This window comes from Hippopotamus amphibius, chromosome 11, assembly GCF_030028045.1.
Source record: "Hippopotamus amphibius kiboko isolate mHipAmp2 chromosome 11, mHipAmp2.hap2, whole genome shotgun sequence".
NCBI lineage: Eukaryota > Metazoa > Chordata > Mammalia > Artiodactyla > Hippopotamidae > Hippopotamus > Hippopotamus amphibius.
Genome location: NC_080196.1, coordinates 47,148,359 through 47,167,170, shown reverse-complemented (window position 1 = coordinate 47,167,170; position 18,812 = coordinate 47,148,359). Strand labels below are relative to the sequence as shown.

The 18,812-nt window shown below is 40.0% G+C and overlaps 1 protein-coding gene across 1 annotated transcript in view; it reads right to left on the bottom strand.

The window, feature by feature from the left end:
* Nucleotides 1–16,559: 16,559 nt before the first annotated feature.
* Nucleotides 16,560–18,812, bottom strand: part of PRIM2 (DNA primase subunit 2) — a 318,962-nt gene continuing 316,709 nt past the window's right edge. The window contains exon 15 of the mRNA XM_057699483.1: nucleotides 16,560–16,736. Within this exon, the coding sequence (XP_057555466.1) occupies nucleotides 16,628–16,736 (109 nt within the window). The 3' untranslated portion in view covers nucleotides 16,560–16,627. The remainder of the gene's footprint in view (nucleotides 16,737–18,812) is intronic.

Here is an 18,812-nt window from a genome sequence, read left to right as displayed (position 1 = left end):
TTTTCCTTCTGGGAACCCAGTCTCTTTTGATGGTGTCCCTTAAAGGTGATAGAACTTTTAAGCTACCTGAATTTTCTTTAAGTGCATCAAATCCATACTTTATTTACAAGGAAATGGAAACTGAAGCATTAATAAATTTTGTTTTTTTAGAAATTTAACACTTTTATCCTTGGGCAATAATTGCTTTGTTTAATACTTTTGGTATTTCACAATATTGTGCAACACCTTAACTTTAAGATGCTTAACAACAACAATATTATTAATAATACAACTTGAAATTTCACACTTATTATGTTAAGAAGACAATATCTATTATCCATATTTTTATTAAGATATAATTGACATATAACATTGTATTAGTTTCAGGTGTACAATATAATGATTTGGTATTTGTATATTGCAAAATGCTCACCACAATGAATCTAGTTTATATCCATTACCACTCAAGTTACCATTTTTTTCTTGTAATAAGACCATTTAAGATCTACTCTCTTAGCAACTTTCAAACATACAAGAGTATTGTTAACTATAGTCAGCATACTATACATTACATCCCAATGACATTTATTTCCTAACTCTAAGTTTACACCTTTTAACCACTTTCACCCATTTCACCCACCACCCACCCCTTGCCTCTGGCAAATACCAATCTATTCTATCTATGAGGTTCAGTGTTGGCTTTTGTTTTGTTTTGTTTTGTTTTGTTTTGTTTTGTTTTGTTTTGTTTTTGAGAGTCCTCATATAAGTGAGATTATAAGGTATTTGTCTTTCTCTGTCTGAATTATTTTGCCTAGTATAATGCCCTTGAAGTCTGTTCATGTTGTCAGAAATGGCAGGATTTCCTTTTTTATGGCTGAATAATATTCCATTGTAAATATAGTCCATGTTTTCCCTATCCATTCATCCACTGATGCACACTTAGTTTGCTTCCATGTCTTGGCTATGGTGAATAATGCTGCAATCAATGAACAAGGACACGCATAGAATTCTTTTAGTGTTTGGATTGTGTTGGGGGCCTGTGGCTAGTGTGTCAAATTAAAATCATGAGGGTTTGACCTTCTAAATAAGGAGGCACAAGCCAGTGACAGGAGGCCATAAGGGAGCTCCCTCAGCATCCAGGCTCCCACCTTGCGGATGTGAAAACCCCAGTGCCATTTTGATTGAAGGTGCAGTTCCAATACACTCATACAAATGAAAAAATTCACAAAATTCATTACTTACAGATCCCAGAGATGGGGGAGAGGGTACAATGATCTGGGGGAAGGACAGTCCTTTCCAGGTCATGAGCAAGGAAGAGCTGGAGAGCAGTGGAGCAACACCTTACGACATGGCTGGAACAGCAGACAATAACTTTTTGTGGGCTCAATTCTAAGTGCTTGTTTTTAAATGTGCCTCAGGAAAAGCAACGCAGGAACTTGTGGCAGGAATCCTAAGTGCTGGTCCTTATCTAAATGTCCAGACTCTGGGTGTGAGCAGGGCTTTCACATTGAAAAATGCCTAGGCAGCAGCTCACAATAGCTGTGTTCTCATCACAATTGACCCCATGATGCCTGGGCATTAGTCTTTAGGAAAAATCATGGGTACTGTCTAGATGGTGGAGACATTAAAAGCCACCAGACAGGTTTTGGTACCCAGTGCATGAAACATTCAAGCAAAAGCAAAATGCCAATCAGCAATATCAATAGACAAAAGATAGTCTAAAGTTCTGTCCATAACCATCCCTCACATTTGTCGGGGTCCAGCCAAAAAATAAGTCAAAGCCCTTGTGTAAGCTAAGGCAGGTATTTGACTAAAAACAGGTGAGATTATGGAATACTTTTACCTATTGGTCCATCTTTAGTAGGTTCATCTGCATTTGTCCAGAATTATTAATATAGGAGCAGCAGGCAGTACCCTTTACAGTGCACACACCTCCTTCCTGGATCAGCAAGTAAACTAGAGCTAAGCCATTATCCAAAACTATCTGTGCTAAAGAATCATGCTGTTCATTAAGGCTGGGCTCTGGTGTCCCAGCCCACTGCGCTTGGCCAGGGCAGTTCACAGGCGGGGTTGGCCCATGCAGCAGCAACTAACCCCGTCCTGTGAGGGCCTGCAGCAGACCTACTCCCAACATAAAGGGGATGAACTCCACACACTTGACACAAGGGGCCAGAAAGAGAGATGGGTTGGGGGTCCCATTCAGTGATTTGTGAGGGTCATCCCAAGGGAGACTGAAGTGCACTGGTGTGAACAGAGAGGCCTCCCCGAGGGCCAGCACAGAGGCAGAAGCATTGGAGGTCGAGGGGAGAAGTGCACATGGAGAACCACATGTGTGTGGTGGCCCCAGGGCCCTGGACCCACAGGGGACACTAAATGCTTGAACCCCAAGTTGGTCTTCCCCTGGGGCAACTGGGCTTCAAGGCTAGGACAGTGGGGACTTGGGATGAAGTGTGGGTGACACTCCCCCAGGAGGTGTTGGTGCCAAGTGGATACAGAGGATTAGAGAGGGAATATAAGGGGTCCCGCCAGGTGTCACACGCTGTCTTGCAAAGTGTCCTGCATGGGAGCAGTGGGGTGCCACAGAGAGTGGCCAAGTCATGGGAGCTCATGGGGCACCTTCTCATCAGTAAATAGGAGCAGGGTCAGTAAATCAGCCAGGTGGCCCATTACCTTGGGGGAAAATACAGCAATTACAGTGGCCCCCAAAATGAGCTGTGGTTTCTGCCCACTGTATAAACTATGAAGACTAGTAGAGGGTTTGAGTGGGAGGACTGTGGAGCCCTGAGTGGTTATGGTGGGAAAGGGCCCCCCAGGGCGGGGTAGGGAGGTAGCCCTGGGGCTGTGGCCCTGGAGGGTGTGGGGGCTGTGGTGGTTGCAGCCTCTGCAGCTGGGGAGGGGTCCTCCCAACAGAAATTTACTTACTAACCCCCTGTAGCGTATATAAGGCAGACCAGTCTCATGGGTGTGGTGTGGGCAATAACTAGGTGAAGTGTTCTAAGGGAGCCATGAGGGTGTGAGACGAGACGTCGACCTTGGCTTTCTGCAGCTCAAAGGCACAGGAAAGAGCAGCCTGGCAGTCACAGTACCATGTCACGCTCAAGAGGCACACGTCGTGGTGAGCAAGGGGGCCTCGGGGTAAACACAGAGTGAACTTTGTCGTCAGGGAACTTAGATAAACAAGTGTGCAGGTAGGCACCCAAGTCCCAGGTCTGCCCACCGTCCTCACCCACCACATCTTCCTGGGTGTCATCTCTGCTGCAGTGAGGGTGGCAGAGGCTGCTTTCAGGGCGCAGCTATGTCCTGCAGCATCGTGGGCTGGGACACAGCCATCGCCAGCGTTGTCCTAGGTGGAGAGGGTGCTGCATCCAGGAGGGGAGCTGTGGGCCCCGGGGATCTCAGAGGATTGTCGAGATTTGGGCTGCCCTGATTCAAGTTTGCTTATACCATCAGTAGCATCTGCTGGTAACATAGCGTTTCAGTGAATTTGGGGGGTCCTCGGGGGCACACCTCACAAATGATTGGTTGGTGTTCTCCAAGGCATGAGGTCTCCATACATAAATAGTAAATGTTAGAGGCATAGGAGAAATTTGGTTTAAAGAAAATGTAGTTATATAGTCCTAATAAGCTAATGCTTGGTCCTGTATTACCAGAGATGGGTCTGAACTGTTTAAGCCTATCAGTCAATTCGGGTTGAAATTAGGGGTGGGTATTGGCCAGTGCCCAGAGGTCAGGATGTGACTGGGCAGGACTGGCGGCCTTCAAGCATCTGTGTCACTACACTCATTGAAGATGGGTCACAGTTCACTAGTAGCCTCCTCCAAGTGGGGTCGGGCCACGTGTTGTGGTCCTATCACCATGATGTCATTTTCTAGTGTTGCTGGTACCGACAAACCTGACTGCCTCTTTCCCCCTTTGGAGATCCATGTCACTCCCTGGATGGGTCCAGGTGCAATTATTGCCCCTTCCTTTTGGAAGGTACAGTTAGGATAAGTGAGCTAATGCCACTGTGCATTGGAATTTCAGCTGGAATTTGCATATCCAGCAGGTAATTGTGGTCCAGCAGCAGCATGGTGGGTTTGCGTTCTTCACAAATGACACATCCCCAGTCAGGTTGCCAATGATTATTGGAAGGTGAGGCTACTGATGTCTTAAATTTGTAAGAGGTCTCAAAATTGTTGAAGAAAATGTAAGTAATATTGTCCCCTAAGATGAAGGCATCATAGTTTCCACAGTAACAATCAGGCAGCATGGCTGACAAGCCCAGGCGGTGTGAGGAGAGCAGTGGCCATACAGCCTAGAGTTTAAAGTGGTAAGTGCCTCTGGCAGCAGGGAAGTCCAGTTAGGAGTCCACTTACTGCCCTATAACATAAGGAGCAAGGATTTTGGGAGAGTTCAGTAGCACCCGAGGCCTGTGGCCGGTATGGCATGCCTGCGCTGTGCCCTGTGTGTGGTAGTCGGCCGAGGACAGCCTCTCTGTTTGTGACAGTCCCAGGGGACCCACAGATTAGAGCTCTACGGACCACCAGAGGAGGTGTCCAATGGGCAACAGTCACAAAGTCCAGGGCCCCAGACACAGGTACCAGCTCCCCTGGGAGATGCCAGTGCTCTGGAGCTCGACAAAGGAAGGGGGCAAAGAGAGCACCCAGTGCCCTCTGTGAACTTGGAGAGGATTACAGAGGATGGCAGGCAGTCCATAGAGGTGTGTTAATTAGAGGCCTGCCCCTCGGGCCGCAGCTGTGAAGGCGAGCTAACAGGCCTCCTTCACAGAGACACAGAGCATCTCTATTTCCTCTCTTCTGTGCCCTGGGGGTGGTAGCCAGTTAAGAATCTTTCTCCGTTACAGACCTGGGGGCCCGTGAGCGTAATCCTTGCTGACCACAAGACCCAGGTGATCTGGAGGGTCCCTTGGGCAGCAGCCACAAAGAGCAGGGCGTGAGATGAATGTCCAAGCTCCTTTCCAGGAGACACCTGCCAGCTGGAGAAGGCAGATTTTCAATAGGTTCCTATTTCAATAGGTTCCTAGATGTGTATGTTAAATTAGATGCCTGCCCCTCTGGCGGATGCTTTAAGATATGCCAGTAAGCCTCTTTCACAGAATGTCTGGGAAATTTTCACTTGGCTGCCTCTGCATGGGCCTTGAGATGGGACTCACTGTTTCTCAGTTCCCTATAGCCTTGTAGGTCTCGTGGACACAAGCCCCTTTGGCTATCAAAGCTAGACATTTGAGGGACTTGTCACTCAGGTGTAGGCATTAAAAGTTGGAGTCCCCAGTGGGATTCGAGCCCTTCTCTCCTCAGGGAGAAGCTCAGGTTTGGAAGCTCCCTCCCAATTGTGGGTCGTGGCACCAGATTGTAATTTATGGCAAAATTGTGCCTCAGCTTCTACCCACTTTGATGTGGGACTTTTCTCACTTACCCAGAGTCACCCAGCTAGATTTTGGGGTTCTTTTCAGAGGAAATTTTTCCATAGGTAGCTGTAGATTTGGTGTATCCAAGAGAAAAGGTGAGTTCAGGACCCTCCTATGTCACCGTCTTGAAGCAAACTCCTCTAGCCACTTCTTTTCATAATTTCTTCCTGCTCCTCGGGTTGGATGATTCCACTGCCCAGACTACAAGTTCGCTGATCCTTTCTACACAGTTGACCTAGTCTGCTGTTGAATGGCTCTATTGCAGTTTAATTGTTTTCTTCGACTCTCTGATTTCTATTTGGTACTTTCTTATATTTTCTAACTGTTTGTGGAAAATCTCATTTTGTTCACACATTGTTCCAGACCTTGGTGAGCATCTTTATGACCATGACTTTGAAGTCTTTATCAGGTAAATCTCTTATCTCCATTTCATGAAGGTCTGTTTCTGGAGTGTTATCTTGGCCTTTTATTTGGAATATTTTCCTCTGTTTCTTCACTTTCTTTGACTCTGTGTGCTGATTTCAATGCATCAGATTAAACACCCACCTGTTCCACTCTTGACAGAGTGGTCTCCTGCAGGAGAATCACCTTATCATTCAGCTCAGCCCCAGCTTTCAGTTCTCTCTCAAACATCTGTGATTGTCCAAGCAGCTTATTTTATTTTAGTGGTTCCCAGTTTAGAGGCTGTGCCAAGACCTGTCAGTGTCCCAAAGAGGAGGATCTCAGTCAGCACCTAGATTTAGGCTGATGGGAAACCATATCCTCTGGCAGAAGCTTTAACGTATGCATATAAACCATTTTCAGGGAAAAATCAGGAAATAGTGATTTCTTTCTACACTCTCTGTGCTGAGCCCTGGGGATACAGCTGGTTAAGAACTGTTTCTTTGTTTATTGAAGTCCTGTAGGACCCGGAAATGCAAGCCTTTTGACTACAAGAGCTAGGTGATCAAAGATTGTGTCCCCTGGTGGCAGCTATAAAACCCAGGGCCCCAGACCTGTGCACAAGCTCCTTCCAGGGTGTGGATGAAGAATGTCACCTGCCACATCAGTAAACAAAGGATGTTGCAGCCATCAAGCCATCAGCCACTGCAGCCAGCCAGGGTGCACCCTGAGGAGATTCAGGATAGAAAAAAATAGCATACTGGCCCTAGATTGCTAAGGTGCATATCAAAGGAATGATTTCAACAAGCCCAGACTCTTGTATCTTCCTATACATAGAAAAGTGCTAAATTAATTAACTTGAGATGTCTCATTTTCTTTAATTAACTGTAATCTTGATATTCCAACAATTTTTTTCCCCCAAAAAACTCCTACATATCCTGGCTCCTCCTTTACCTCTTTGGAACAGTCCCTCAGAGCTGAGAGGCTGCCTCCCAGTCTTGAAGTCCTCAGTACATCTGCCAAATAAAACATAATGCTCAACTTTTCTTTTTTAATTTTCTTTTGAAGTATAGTTGATTTACAATGTTGTATAAGTTTCAGGTATACAGCAAAGTGATTCAGTTATACATTTGTTTTCAAATTATTTTCCCTTATTGGTTATTAAAAAATATTGAGTATAGTTCCGTGTGCTATAGAGTAGGTCCCAGTTGGTTATCTATTTTATATTGGGAAGGCTAAAAGGGTTGTTCAGTTTTTTCCATAAGATGGATCTAGTAGCACTTAGTTGTCTTTAACGTCATTCAAAACGATTTTGTTAGATTGTATGTGACAGCTGTCATATCAGCATGCAATAAAAAAAAAGACATCAAAATTGGTGAATTTTTGTGTAGCCATTTTAATATTGAAGATGGAAGGAAAAAGCAACATTTTTGGCATATTATGCTTTATTATTTCAAGCAAGGTAAAAACACAACTGAAATGCACAAAAAGATTTGTGCAGTATATGGAGATGGTGCTGTGACTGATCGAATGTGTCAAAAATGGTTTGCAAAGTTTCGTGCTGGAGATTTCTCACTGGACAATGCTCCACCTTTGGGAAGACCAGTTGAAGTTGATAACAATCAAATTGAAACAATAATTGAGAACAATCAATGATATATCACACGGGAGATAGCCAACATATTCAAAATATCCAAATCAAGCATTGAGAATCATTTGCTCCAGCTTGGTTATGTGAATCACTTTGATGCTTGGGTTCCACATAATTTAACTGAAAAAAAATCTTCTTGACCGTATTTCTGCAATGTGGTTCTCTACTAAAATGTAATGAAAATATTCCCTTTTTAAAACAAATTGTGATGGGCGATGAAAAGTGGACTGTACAACAATGTGGAATGGAAGAGATTATGGGGCAAGCAAAATGAACCACCACCAACCACACCAAAAGCTGGCCTTCATCCAAAGAAGGTGATGTTATGTACAAGGTGGGATTGGAAGGGAGCCCTCTATTATGAGCTCCTTCCAGAAAACCAAACGATTAATTCCAACAAGTACTGCTCCCAATTAGACCAACTGAAAGTGGCACTCAACAAAAAGCATCTGGAATTAGTCAATAGAAAACGCATAATTTTCCATCAGGATAACGCAAGACTGCACGTTTCTTTGATGACCAGGCAAAAAACTCTTACAGCTTGGCTGGGAAGTTCTGATTCATCCACTGTATTCACCAGACATTGCACCTTCGTGTTTCCATTTATTTTGGTCTTTACAAAATTCTCCTAATGGAGAAATTTTCAATTCCCTGGAAGACTATAAAAGGTACTTGGAACAGTTCCTTGCTCAAAAAGATAAAAAAGTTTTGGGAAGAAGGAATTATGAAATTGCCTGAAAAAATGGCAGAAGGTAGTGGAACAAAGGGGTGAATATGCTGTTCAATAAAGTTCTTGGTGGAAATGAAAAATGTGTCTTATTTTTACTTAAAAAACTGAAGGCACTTTTTGGCCCACCCAATATACAGTAGGGTATTTACATTAATCCCAAACTTCTAATTTATCCCTCCCCTACTTTCCTCCTTGGCAATCATGTTTGTTTTCTATTTCTGTGAGTCTGTTTTGTATATAAGTTCATCTGTATCACTTTTTTTAGATTCCACATACAAGTGATATCATATGATATGTGTCTTTCTCTTTCAGACTTACTTCACTTAGTATGATAATCTCTAGGTCCATCCATGTTGCTACAAATAGCTTTATTTCATTCTTTTACACGACTAAGATTCCATTCTTTAAATATACCACATCTTTATCCATTCATCTGATGATGGACATTTAGGCTGCTTCCAGGTCTTGGCTATTACAAATTGTGCTGCAATGAAAATTGGGATGTATGTATCTTATCAAAGTATGGTTTTCTATGAATATATGCCCAGGAGTGGGATTGCTAGATCATATGGTAGCTCTATTTTTAGCTTCTAAAGGACTCTCCAACTGTTCCCCATAGTGGCTGCACCAACTTACATTCTCACCAGCAGTGTAAAATTGTTCCCTTTTCCTCACACCCTCCCCAACATTTTGAACTTTCGATGATGGCCATTTTGAGATAACACCTCATTGTAGTTTTGAATTGCATTTTCTCTAATAATTAGCAATGTTGAGCATCTTTTCATGTGCCTGTTGGCCATATATATGTCTTTGGAGAAATTTCTATTTAGGTCTTCAGCCCATATTTTGATTGGGTTGTTTGTTTTTTTGATATTGAGCTGTATGAGCCGTTTGTATATTTTGGAGATTAGTCCCTTGTCAGTTGTATCATTTAAAAATATTTTCTCGGGGCTTCCTAGGTGGCGCAGTGGTTAAGAATCTGCCTGCCAATGCAGGGGACACAGGTTCGATCCCTGCTCCAGGAAGATCCCACATGCCACGGAGCAACTAAGCCCGTGTGCCAAAAAAAAAAAAAATATATTTTCTCTCATTCTGTGTGTTGTCTTTTATTTTGTTTATGGTTTCCTTTGCTGTGCAAAACCATTTAAGTTTAATTAGGTCTCATTTGTTTATTTTTGGTTTCATTTCCATTGCTCTAGAAGATGGATCCAAAAAGATATTGCTGCAATTTATGTCAAAGAGTATTCTGCCTATGTTTTCCTCTAAGAGTTTTAGAACATCTGTTCTTAGTTCATTTTGAGTTTATTTTTGTGTGTAGTGTTAGAGAATGTTCTAATTTCGTTCTTTTACATGTAGCTGTCCAGTTTTCCTGCACCACTTAATGAAGAGACTATCTTTCCTCCACTGTATAGTCTTGCATCCTTTGTCATAGATTATTGACCATAGATGTGTGGGTTTATTTCTGAGCTCTTCTGTTTATCTGTATTTCTGTTTTTGTACCAGTACTATACTGTTTTGCTTGCTGTAGCTTTGTAGTATAGTCTGGTCAGAAAGACTGATTCCTCCAGCTCCGTTTTTCTTTCTCAAGATTCTTTGGGCTATTTGGGGTCCTTAATGGTTCCATATAAATTTTAGGATTATTTGTTCTAGTTCTGTGAAAAAATGCCATTGGTAATTTGATAGGGATGGCATTGAATCTGTAGATTGATTTGGATAGTATAGTCATTTTGACAATATTGATTCTTCCAATCCAAAAACATGGTATAATTTTCTGTTTGTGTCCTCTTCAGTTTCTTTCATCAGCATCTTATAGTTTTCAGAGTATAGGTCTTTGCCTCCTTAAGGAGGTTTATTCCTAGGTATTTTATTCTCTTTTATACAATGGTAAATGGGATTGTTTCCTTAATTTCTCTTTCTGACTTTTCATTGTTAGTGTATAGAAATGCAACTGATTTCTGGGTATTAATTTTGTGCCACTGAATTCACTGATGAGTTTGAGAAGTTTTCTGGTAGCATCGTTAGGGTTTTCTATGTATAGTATAGTCATCTGCAAACAGTGACCATCTTAATACTTCTTTTCCAATTTGGATTCGTTTTATTTCTTTTCCTTCTCTGATTGCTGTGGCTAGGACTTCCAAAACCAGGTTGAATAAAAGTGGTGAGAGTGGGTATCCTTGTCTTGTTCCTGAGCTTAGAGGAAATGCTTTCAGCTTTTCACCATTGAATATGACGTTAGCTGTGTGTTTGTCATAAATGGCCTTTATTCTGTTCCTTCTGTGCCCACTTACTGGAGAGTTTTTATCATAAATTTATGTTGAATTTTATCAAAAGCTTTTTCTGCATCTATTGAGATAATCATGTGGTTTTTATTCTTCAATTTGTTAATGTGGTGTATCACACTGATTGATTTGCAGATACTGAAAAATCCTTGTATCCCTGGGATAAATCCCATTTCAGGGTCTATGATCCTTTTAATGTATCATTGGATTTGGTTTACTTGTGTTTTGTTAAGGATTTTTGCATCTATGTTCATCAGTGATATTGCTCTGTAATTTTCTTTTTTCTTTTTTTTCCTGTGGTACCTTTGTACCACAAAAGATGATGGTGGCATCATAGAATGAATTTGGAAGTGTTCCATCCTCTGTGATTTTTTGGAATTATTTCAGAAGGATAGGTGTTAACTCTTTTCTAAATGTTTCATAGAATTCACCTGTGAAGTCCTGGACTTTTGTTTGTTGGGAGTTTTTAAATCACAGATTCAATTTCAGTACTTGTAATTGGTGTGTTCATATTTTCTACTTCTTCCTAGTTCAGTCTTGGGAGATTTTACCTTTGTAAGAATTTGTCCATTTCTGCTAGGTTGTCCATTTTATTGACCATGTAGTTGCTTGTAGAAGTCTCTTATGATCTTTTGTATTTCTGTGGTGTCAGTTGTAACTTCTTTTTCATGTCTAATTTTATTGATTTGGACTCTATCCCTTTTTTCTTGATGAGTCTGGCTATAGGTTTGCCAATTTTGTTATCTTTTCAAAGAACCAGATTTTTATTTCATTGATCTTTTCAATTTTTTTTTAGTCTCTCATTTATTTCTGCTCTGATCTTTATGACTTCTTTCCTGCTACTAATTTTGGGTAATAATTTCTTCTTTCCTGAGGTAAGTTTGTTATCACTATAGACTTGCCTCTAAGAACTGCTTTTCCTGTGTCCCATAGGTTTTGGATCACTGTGTTTTCATTTTCATTTTTCTCTATTTTTTAACTTACTCTTTAATTTCTTCAGTGATCCATTGGTTGTTTAGTAGCACACCATTTATCCTCCCCATGTTTGTGGTTTTTGAGGGTTTTTTTCCCCCTTGTAGTTGATTTCTAATCTCATTGTATTGTGGTTAGTAAAGATGCTTGATATGATTTCAATTTTCTTAAATTTACCAAGGCCTGATTCGTGGCCCAGCATTTGAACTATCCTGGAGAATGTTCCATGTGCACTTGAAAAGAATGTATATTCTGCTGCTTTCAGATGGAATGCTCTATAAATATCAATTAAGTCCCTCTGGACTAATGTGTCATTTAAGGACTGTGTGCCCCTATTGATTTTCTGTCTGGATGATTGTCCATTGATGTAAACGGGGTGTTAAAGTCCCCCACTATTGTTGTGTTACTCTCAATTTCTCCTTTTAGGTCTGTTAATATTTGCTGTATATATGGAGGCGCTCCTATGTTGGGTGCATAAATACAATTTTTATATCTTCTTCTTGGCCTTGTCCCCACAGTGAGCCACATCCACACACACACTTTTCCAGGAGGCCCTCTTGGAGCAGCAGGTAGGACTGGCCTAGGCTCCTATGAAGGCACTAGTTTTGCCCTGTGTCCTGCTGTGTACAAGACCTTGTGTGTGTCCTCCAAGAGTGGAGTCTCTGTTTCCCCCAGTTTTGTGGAGTTCCTGCAATCAAGCCCTACTAGTTTTCAAAATCAAATGCTCTGGAGGCTCCCTCTCCAATGCCAGGCCCCCAGGCTGGGAGCCTGATGTCGGGCTCAGAACTCTCACTCCTGTGGGAGAAATTCTGTGATATAATTGTTCTCCAATTTGTGGGTCACCCAGCCGGGGGAGTATAGGAGTTAGTTATATTGTGAGTGCACCCCTCCTACCGTCTTGTTGTGTTTCTCCTTTATGTCTTTGGATACTGAATATCTTTTTGTAGGTTCCACTCTTTTTGTTGATGATTGTTCTGCAGTTAGTTGTAGTTTTGGGGTGCTCAGGAGAGGAGATGAGTTCGAGGTCCTTCTACTCTACCATCTTCAATTCTTAACTTTTTTTTCCATTAAATTTTTTTTACAGTAGGTCCTTGTTGGTTATCTATTTTAAATATAGCAGTGTGTACATTCCCAATCTATCCCTTCCCCTCACCCTATCTTTTTTGGTAGGTTTCAGTCTTTTTTGGTTGATGGTTGTTCAGCACTTAGTTGTGATTTTGGTGTTTTCAGGAGAGGTGGTGAGCTCAAGTCCTTCTACCCTGCCATCTTGTCTCCAGTCTTTGCCTCTTGGTTTGATTTTTGTTCATTTTTGCTTTTGTTCATTTGTTCATTTTTGCTTTTGTTATCTTTGCTTTTGCTGTCAAATCTAAAAGATCATTGCCAAGACCAACATCAAGGGTCTTACCACTTGTTTTCTTTTAGGAGTATTATGATTTGGGGGTCTTACATTTAAATCTTTAATCCATTTTGAGATAATTTGTGTGTATCATGTTAGATAGTGATCCAGTTTCATTTTTTGCAGGTGACTGTCCAGCTTTCTGAGTACCATTTATTAAAGAGACTGTCTTTCCCCTGTTGTTCTTGGCTTCTTTGTCATAAATTAGTTGTGTGAGTTTATTTCTGGACTCCCTATTCTGTTCCATTGATTGATGTGTCTGTTTTCTTTCCAATACTGTACTCTTTTGATTACTACAGCTTTGTAATAGGTTGAAATCAAGAAACATGATGCTTTATTCCATCTCAAGATTGCTTTGGCTATTTGGGGTCTTTTGTGCTTCCATATAAATTTTAGGAATCTTTGTTATATTTCTGTGAAAAATGCCACTGGGGTTTTGGTAGTGATTACATTGAATCTGTAGATTGCTTTGGGTAGTATGGTAATTTTTAACAATATGAATTCTTCCAGTTCATAAGCTTGCAATATCTTTTAATTTATTTGTATCTTTCTCAATTTCTTTCATTAATAATGCCTTATAATTTTCAGTGTACAGGAGTTTCAACTCCTTTGTTAAATTTCTTCCTAGGTTAAATTTTATTCTTTTGGATGCAACTGTAATGGGATTGTCTTCTTAATTTCTCTTTCTGATAGTTCATTATTAGTGCACAAAAATACAGATTTTTATACATTTTGTATCCTGCAACTTTACAGAATTCATTTATTAGTTCTAACAGCTTTTTTTGTGAAATCTTTTGGGTTTTATATATATAATATCATGTCATTTGCAAATACTGACAGTCTTACTTCTTTCTATTTGGATGTATTTTATTTCTTTTTCTTGCCTGATTGTTGTGGCTAGGACTTCTAATACTATGTTGTATAAAAGTGGTGAGAGTAGACATCTTTGTCTTTTTCCTGATCTTAGAGTAAATGTTTTTAGTTTTTCACTGTTAATTATGATGTTAGACGTGGGTCTGTTATATATAGTGTTTATTACATTAAGGTACTTTCCCTTTATGCCCAGTTTGTTGAGAGTTTTTATCATGAATCGTTGTTGAATATTGTCTCTTGCTTTTTCTGCATCTATTAAGATGATCATATAATTTTTCTAATGTGGTGTATCACATTGATTGACAAGCAGATGTTGAGCCATCCTTGCTCACTGGAATAAATCTCACTGATCATGGTAAATGATTTTTTAATATATTGTTGAATATCTTTTGTTCATATTTTATTGAGATTTTTCACATTGTGTTCATCAGGGATACTGGTTGTAATTTTCTGGGGGTGTTCTTGTCTCATTTTGGTATCAGACTAATGCTGGCTTTGTAAAATGAGTTTGGAAGTGTTCCTTTCTCTTTTATTTTTTGGAAGAGTTTAAGAATTAGTATTAAATTCTTCTTTAAATGTTCAAATTCACCAATGAAGCTGTCTGGTCCTGGACTTTTGTTTGTTCAGATGTTTTGGATTACTGACTCAACTTCCTTACTGATCTGTTCAAATTTTATATTTCTTCATGATTCAGTCTTGGTAGGTTTATGTTTTCAAGATTTCTTTTAGATTGTCCAATTTGTTTGGTATGTAATTTTTCATAGTAGTCTCTTATGATCCTTTGTATTTCTGTGGCATCAGTTGTAATGTCTCCTCTCTCATTTCTGATTTAAGTCCTCACTCTTTTTTTCTTATGAGTCTGGCTGAAGATTTGTTTATTTTTGTTTACCTTCTCAAAGAACCTGCTTAGGCTCATTTCTATTGTCTTTTGACTATTTTACTTATTTCTGCTCTGATCTGTTATTTTCTTCCTTCTTTTAACTTTGGGCTTCATTCATTCTTCTTTTCTAGTTACTTGAGGTATAAAGTTCGATTGTTTGTTTGAGATTTTTCTTTTTTCTTGATGTAGGCATTTATTGCTATGAACTTCCCTGTTAGAACTGCTTCTGCTGCATCCCATAAGTTTTTGGTATGTTGTGTTTCCATTTTCATTTGTCTCAAGGTATTTTAAATTTTCTTTTTTGATTCCTTCTTTGATCCATTGGTTACTCAGTAGCATGTTGTTTAATCTCCCCCATTCGTGAATTTTCTTTCTTTCTTTCTTTCTTTCTTTCTTTCTTTCTTTCTTTTTTTTTTTTGTAATTGATTTCTAGTCTTATATCACTGTAGTCAGAAATTTTGTAAATGTCTGTTAGGTCCTTCTGGTCTAACATGTTAAGTCCAAGATTTCCTTATTGATTTTCTGTCTGAATGATCTATCTCTTGTTGATAGTGGGTTATTAAATTCCCCTACTATTGTTGTATTGCTGTCTTTTTCTCCCTTTTACATCTTTAATATTTGTTTTTTATATGCAGGTGCTCCTGTGTTGGGTGCATAAATATTTTGCAAATGTTATATCCTCTTTTGGGATTGACTACTTTATCACTATGTAATTATGTTCTTTGTTTCTTATCATAGTCTTGTCTTAAAGTCCATTTTGTCCAATATAAATATAGCTACCCCAGCTTTCTTTTGGTTTTATTTGCATGGAATAGCTTTTTCATCCCTATTTCCATCCACTTTCAGTCTGTGGTTGTCCTTACATCGGAAAAAAAAATCCATATGACCACTTCAGTAGATGCAGAAAAAAGCATTTGACAAAATTCAACATCTGTTCATGATAAAAATGCTCAGTAAACAAGCAAGAGAAAGGAATTTCCTTAACCGGATAAAGGGCATCTATAATTGTGAAAGATTGAATGCTTTCTTTTTAACATGTGAAACAAGACCAAAACATCCATTCTCATCATTCTTTTTCATCCTTAAGCTGGGGGTGCTAGCTAGTGCAATATGACAAGAAAAAGAAATAAAAGACAAAGAAGAAAGAAACTTTTTTTTTTTTTTTAAGAATCTGGGATAAAGTTTGTTAGATATTTTATTTATTTATTTATTTATTTATTTATTTATTTATTTATTTATTTATGTTGACAATGTTGTGTTAATTTCTGCTGTACAGCAAAGTGATTCAGATATATATATGTGTGTGTGTATGTGTGTGTATATATATATATATGTTCTTTTTAATATTCTTTTCCATTATGGTTTATCCCAGGATATTGAATATAGTTCCTTGTGCTATATAGTAGGACTTTGTTGTTTATTTATCCTATATATAATAGTTTACATCTGCTAACCCCAACCTCCCACTCCCTCCCCCACCTCCTGCCCCCCTTGGCAATCACAGGTCTATTCTCTATGTCTGAGTTTTTTGTTTTTTTTTTACATAGATATGTTCATTTGTGTCATATTTTAGATATCACATATAAGTGGACATATGGTATTTGTCTTTCTCTTTCTGACTTACTTCACTTAATATGATAATCTTTAGGTCCATCTATGTTGCTGCAAATGGCATTATTTCATTCTTTTTTATGGCTGAGTAGTATTTCATTATATATATACCACATCTCCTTTATTCATTCATCTGTTGATAGACATTTAGGTTGTTTCCCTGTCTCGGGTATTGTGAATAGTGCTGCTGTGAACATAGGGTGTGCATATATCCTTTTTAATTATAGTTTTATCTGGATACATACCAATGAGTGGGATTGCTGGATTGTATGGCAGCCCTATTTTTAGTTTTTTGAGGAACCTCCATACTATAAGAAACTGTCTTTTTTTCACTGATGACATGATTGTATATATAGAAAAATTTTTGGAATCTCTAGAAATATGTTGTAATAAATAAATGAATTTAGCAAGGGGATACAAAATCAATATACAAAATTATTTATAGTTCTACATACTAGCAACAAATAATTAGAAATTAAAATTTAGGGGTTCCAGTTCAAGCAGGTGATGTAGGAAGATCCTGAATGCACCTTCTCCCATTGATGCACTAGATTTACATCTACATATAGAACAATTTCTGTTAAAAAAAAAAAAAAAAAAAAAAAGCAAAACTAGCTGAGTACTTCCTACACATTGGGCAAACAAGATAAAACCCACATGGAAGCAGATAGAAGAGGCTGAGACATGATCTTACCATAAACCCTACCCTGGTGTGGCTACCCACAATCGGAAGGGAACTCAAAACCCCAAGCTTCTGTCTGGGAAGTGAACCCCACATGGGCACCCCAGCTCTTAAGACTTGCACCTGAGAGAAAAGATCCCAAAACATGAAGCTTTGAAAGCCAATGGGGCTTATGTCCACAAACCCACAACACTATATTGAACTGAGAAACAATTCTTAAAGGGCTCAGCACACAAATTCACACACTCCAGGGGCAGAGGCAGCTGCCAAAAAAGCACCAAGACTTTCTGAGAATGAGGATTATTTGCTTGTCTTAGAGCATCAGCCTGAGGGGTAGGCATCTAATTCAACACACACCTAGGGGCCAACTGAAATACCGTCCAGGGATCGAGGCCGGCAGGTGCCATCTTTCCATATTCCTTCTGCCTCACTCCATGTCCCAGGATCTCCCAGAAAGAAGTTGGTACCCTCGTCTAGCACCCTGATTTTTGTGTCTGCTGCCCAGGGGACACCTCTAGGTTGCTTGGCTCTGGTGGGCAGTGGGGCTTGTGGGTCCCATAGAACTGTAACAAATGGAGAAAGAGTCCTTAACTGGCTACCACACTGATGGTCCAGCAGGAGGCAACAGATGGAGGCAGCCAGTCTTTCAATGAAAGAAGCCCATTGGCTCATCTTCACAGCTGCAGCCTCAGGGCAGACTTCTATTTAAACACAAGTCTACGGGCCAACTGTCATGGTCTCCAGAGACCTCAGAGGACAAGCTAACTTCATGCTCCCCCTCTGCCATGCTCCAGAGCACCAGTGTCTCCAGGAAGGAGCTGCACATGTGTCTGGTGACCTGGTTGTTAGTTTTGGTGCCCAGTTTTTTTGGCTGCCATCCAGGGATGCCCCTTGGGTGTCCTGGGTCCCATGGGACTATAACAATCAGAACGACCTGTTCTTGGCCAGCTACCACCCCCAGGCACAATACAGACAGCAGACAGAAAAACAGCCCAGCCTTCTGTGACTTTGGCCTGTTTGTTCCCCCTGCAGCTACAGCCTGAAGCAGGCTTTGGGTTTGGCACGCTTCTGGGGTTGGTAAGCTTTGGCTCTCAGGTCACATTTGGTCCATTTCAGGCCAAAGCTAGCAACACCCATTTGTTCATATGTTGTCTGTGGTTGCTTTTGCATTAAAATAACAGAGTTGAGTAATTGCAACAGAGACTATAGGGCCCACAAGATGATAATATTTATAGTATTGAGTTAGAGATTGAATTTGGACACCTCTAAAGTGTCTGCTATTGGATGGGGTTAAAAGAAAGAAACACACATATTTGGGGTGGCTGTATTCTCCCAGTCTAAGTGTCAGGAATCAGCAGACAGCCTTTCTGATTAGCTTTGTCCTAAACAATGAATAACAACTTCACAGACAGGCTGTTTTTCCTGATGTAAGGGTAGGGTCACCCAGAGGCTATATATATTCTCTTTTGCCTTGGTGCTTCTTACAGCCTGCAATTTGAGTACAGATAAAAGCTGTACGTAACTGTGGTGCTTGTCTTATTTTGTTGTACGGATTCAGTTATTAACTTGTGTATGGATTTCAATAGTATGCTTAGTACCAAGAAGTTAGCTGTGCTCCAAAGCTTCTAGCTTCTTCACAGAACTACTGACATCTGTCATGATAACACAAGGGCCTAGATGAGACACCAAATGAGAAAAATCCAAAGCTCCTGTCTGATTTCTATGACTGACAACCTAGAACACTTCTTGCAGGAGAAAGGTTATTGCAGTCGCGGCAGAGCAATGGGATCGAGATGATGGGGAGATGCCACGGTATAGATGAGGGAATAGAAGTGTGGTCCTCTCACCAAGGCATAAGGTGACTTGCTAACTGTTCTTGAGAAGCTGATGCCAACACAAAGCATACAAAGTTTCCCGTGATTTTGTGTGCCAGTTTAGGCTGTATGTTTTCTAGATTATTCCATGATACCA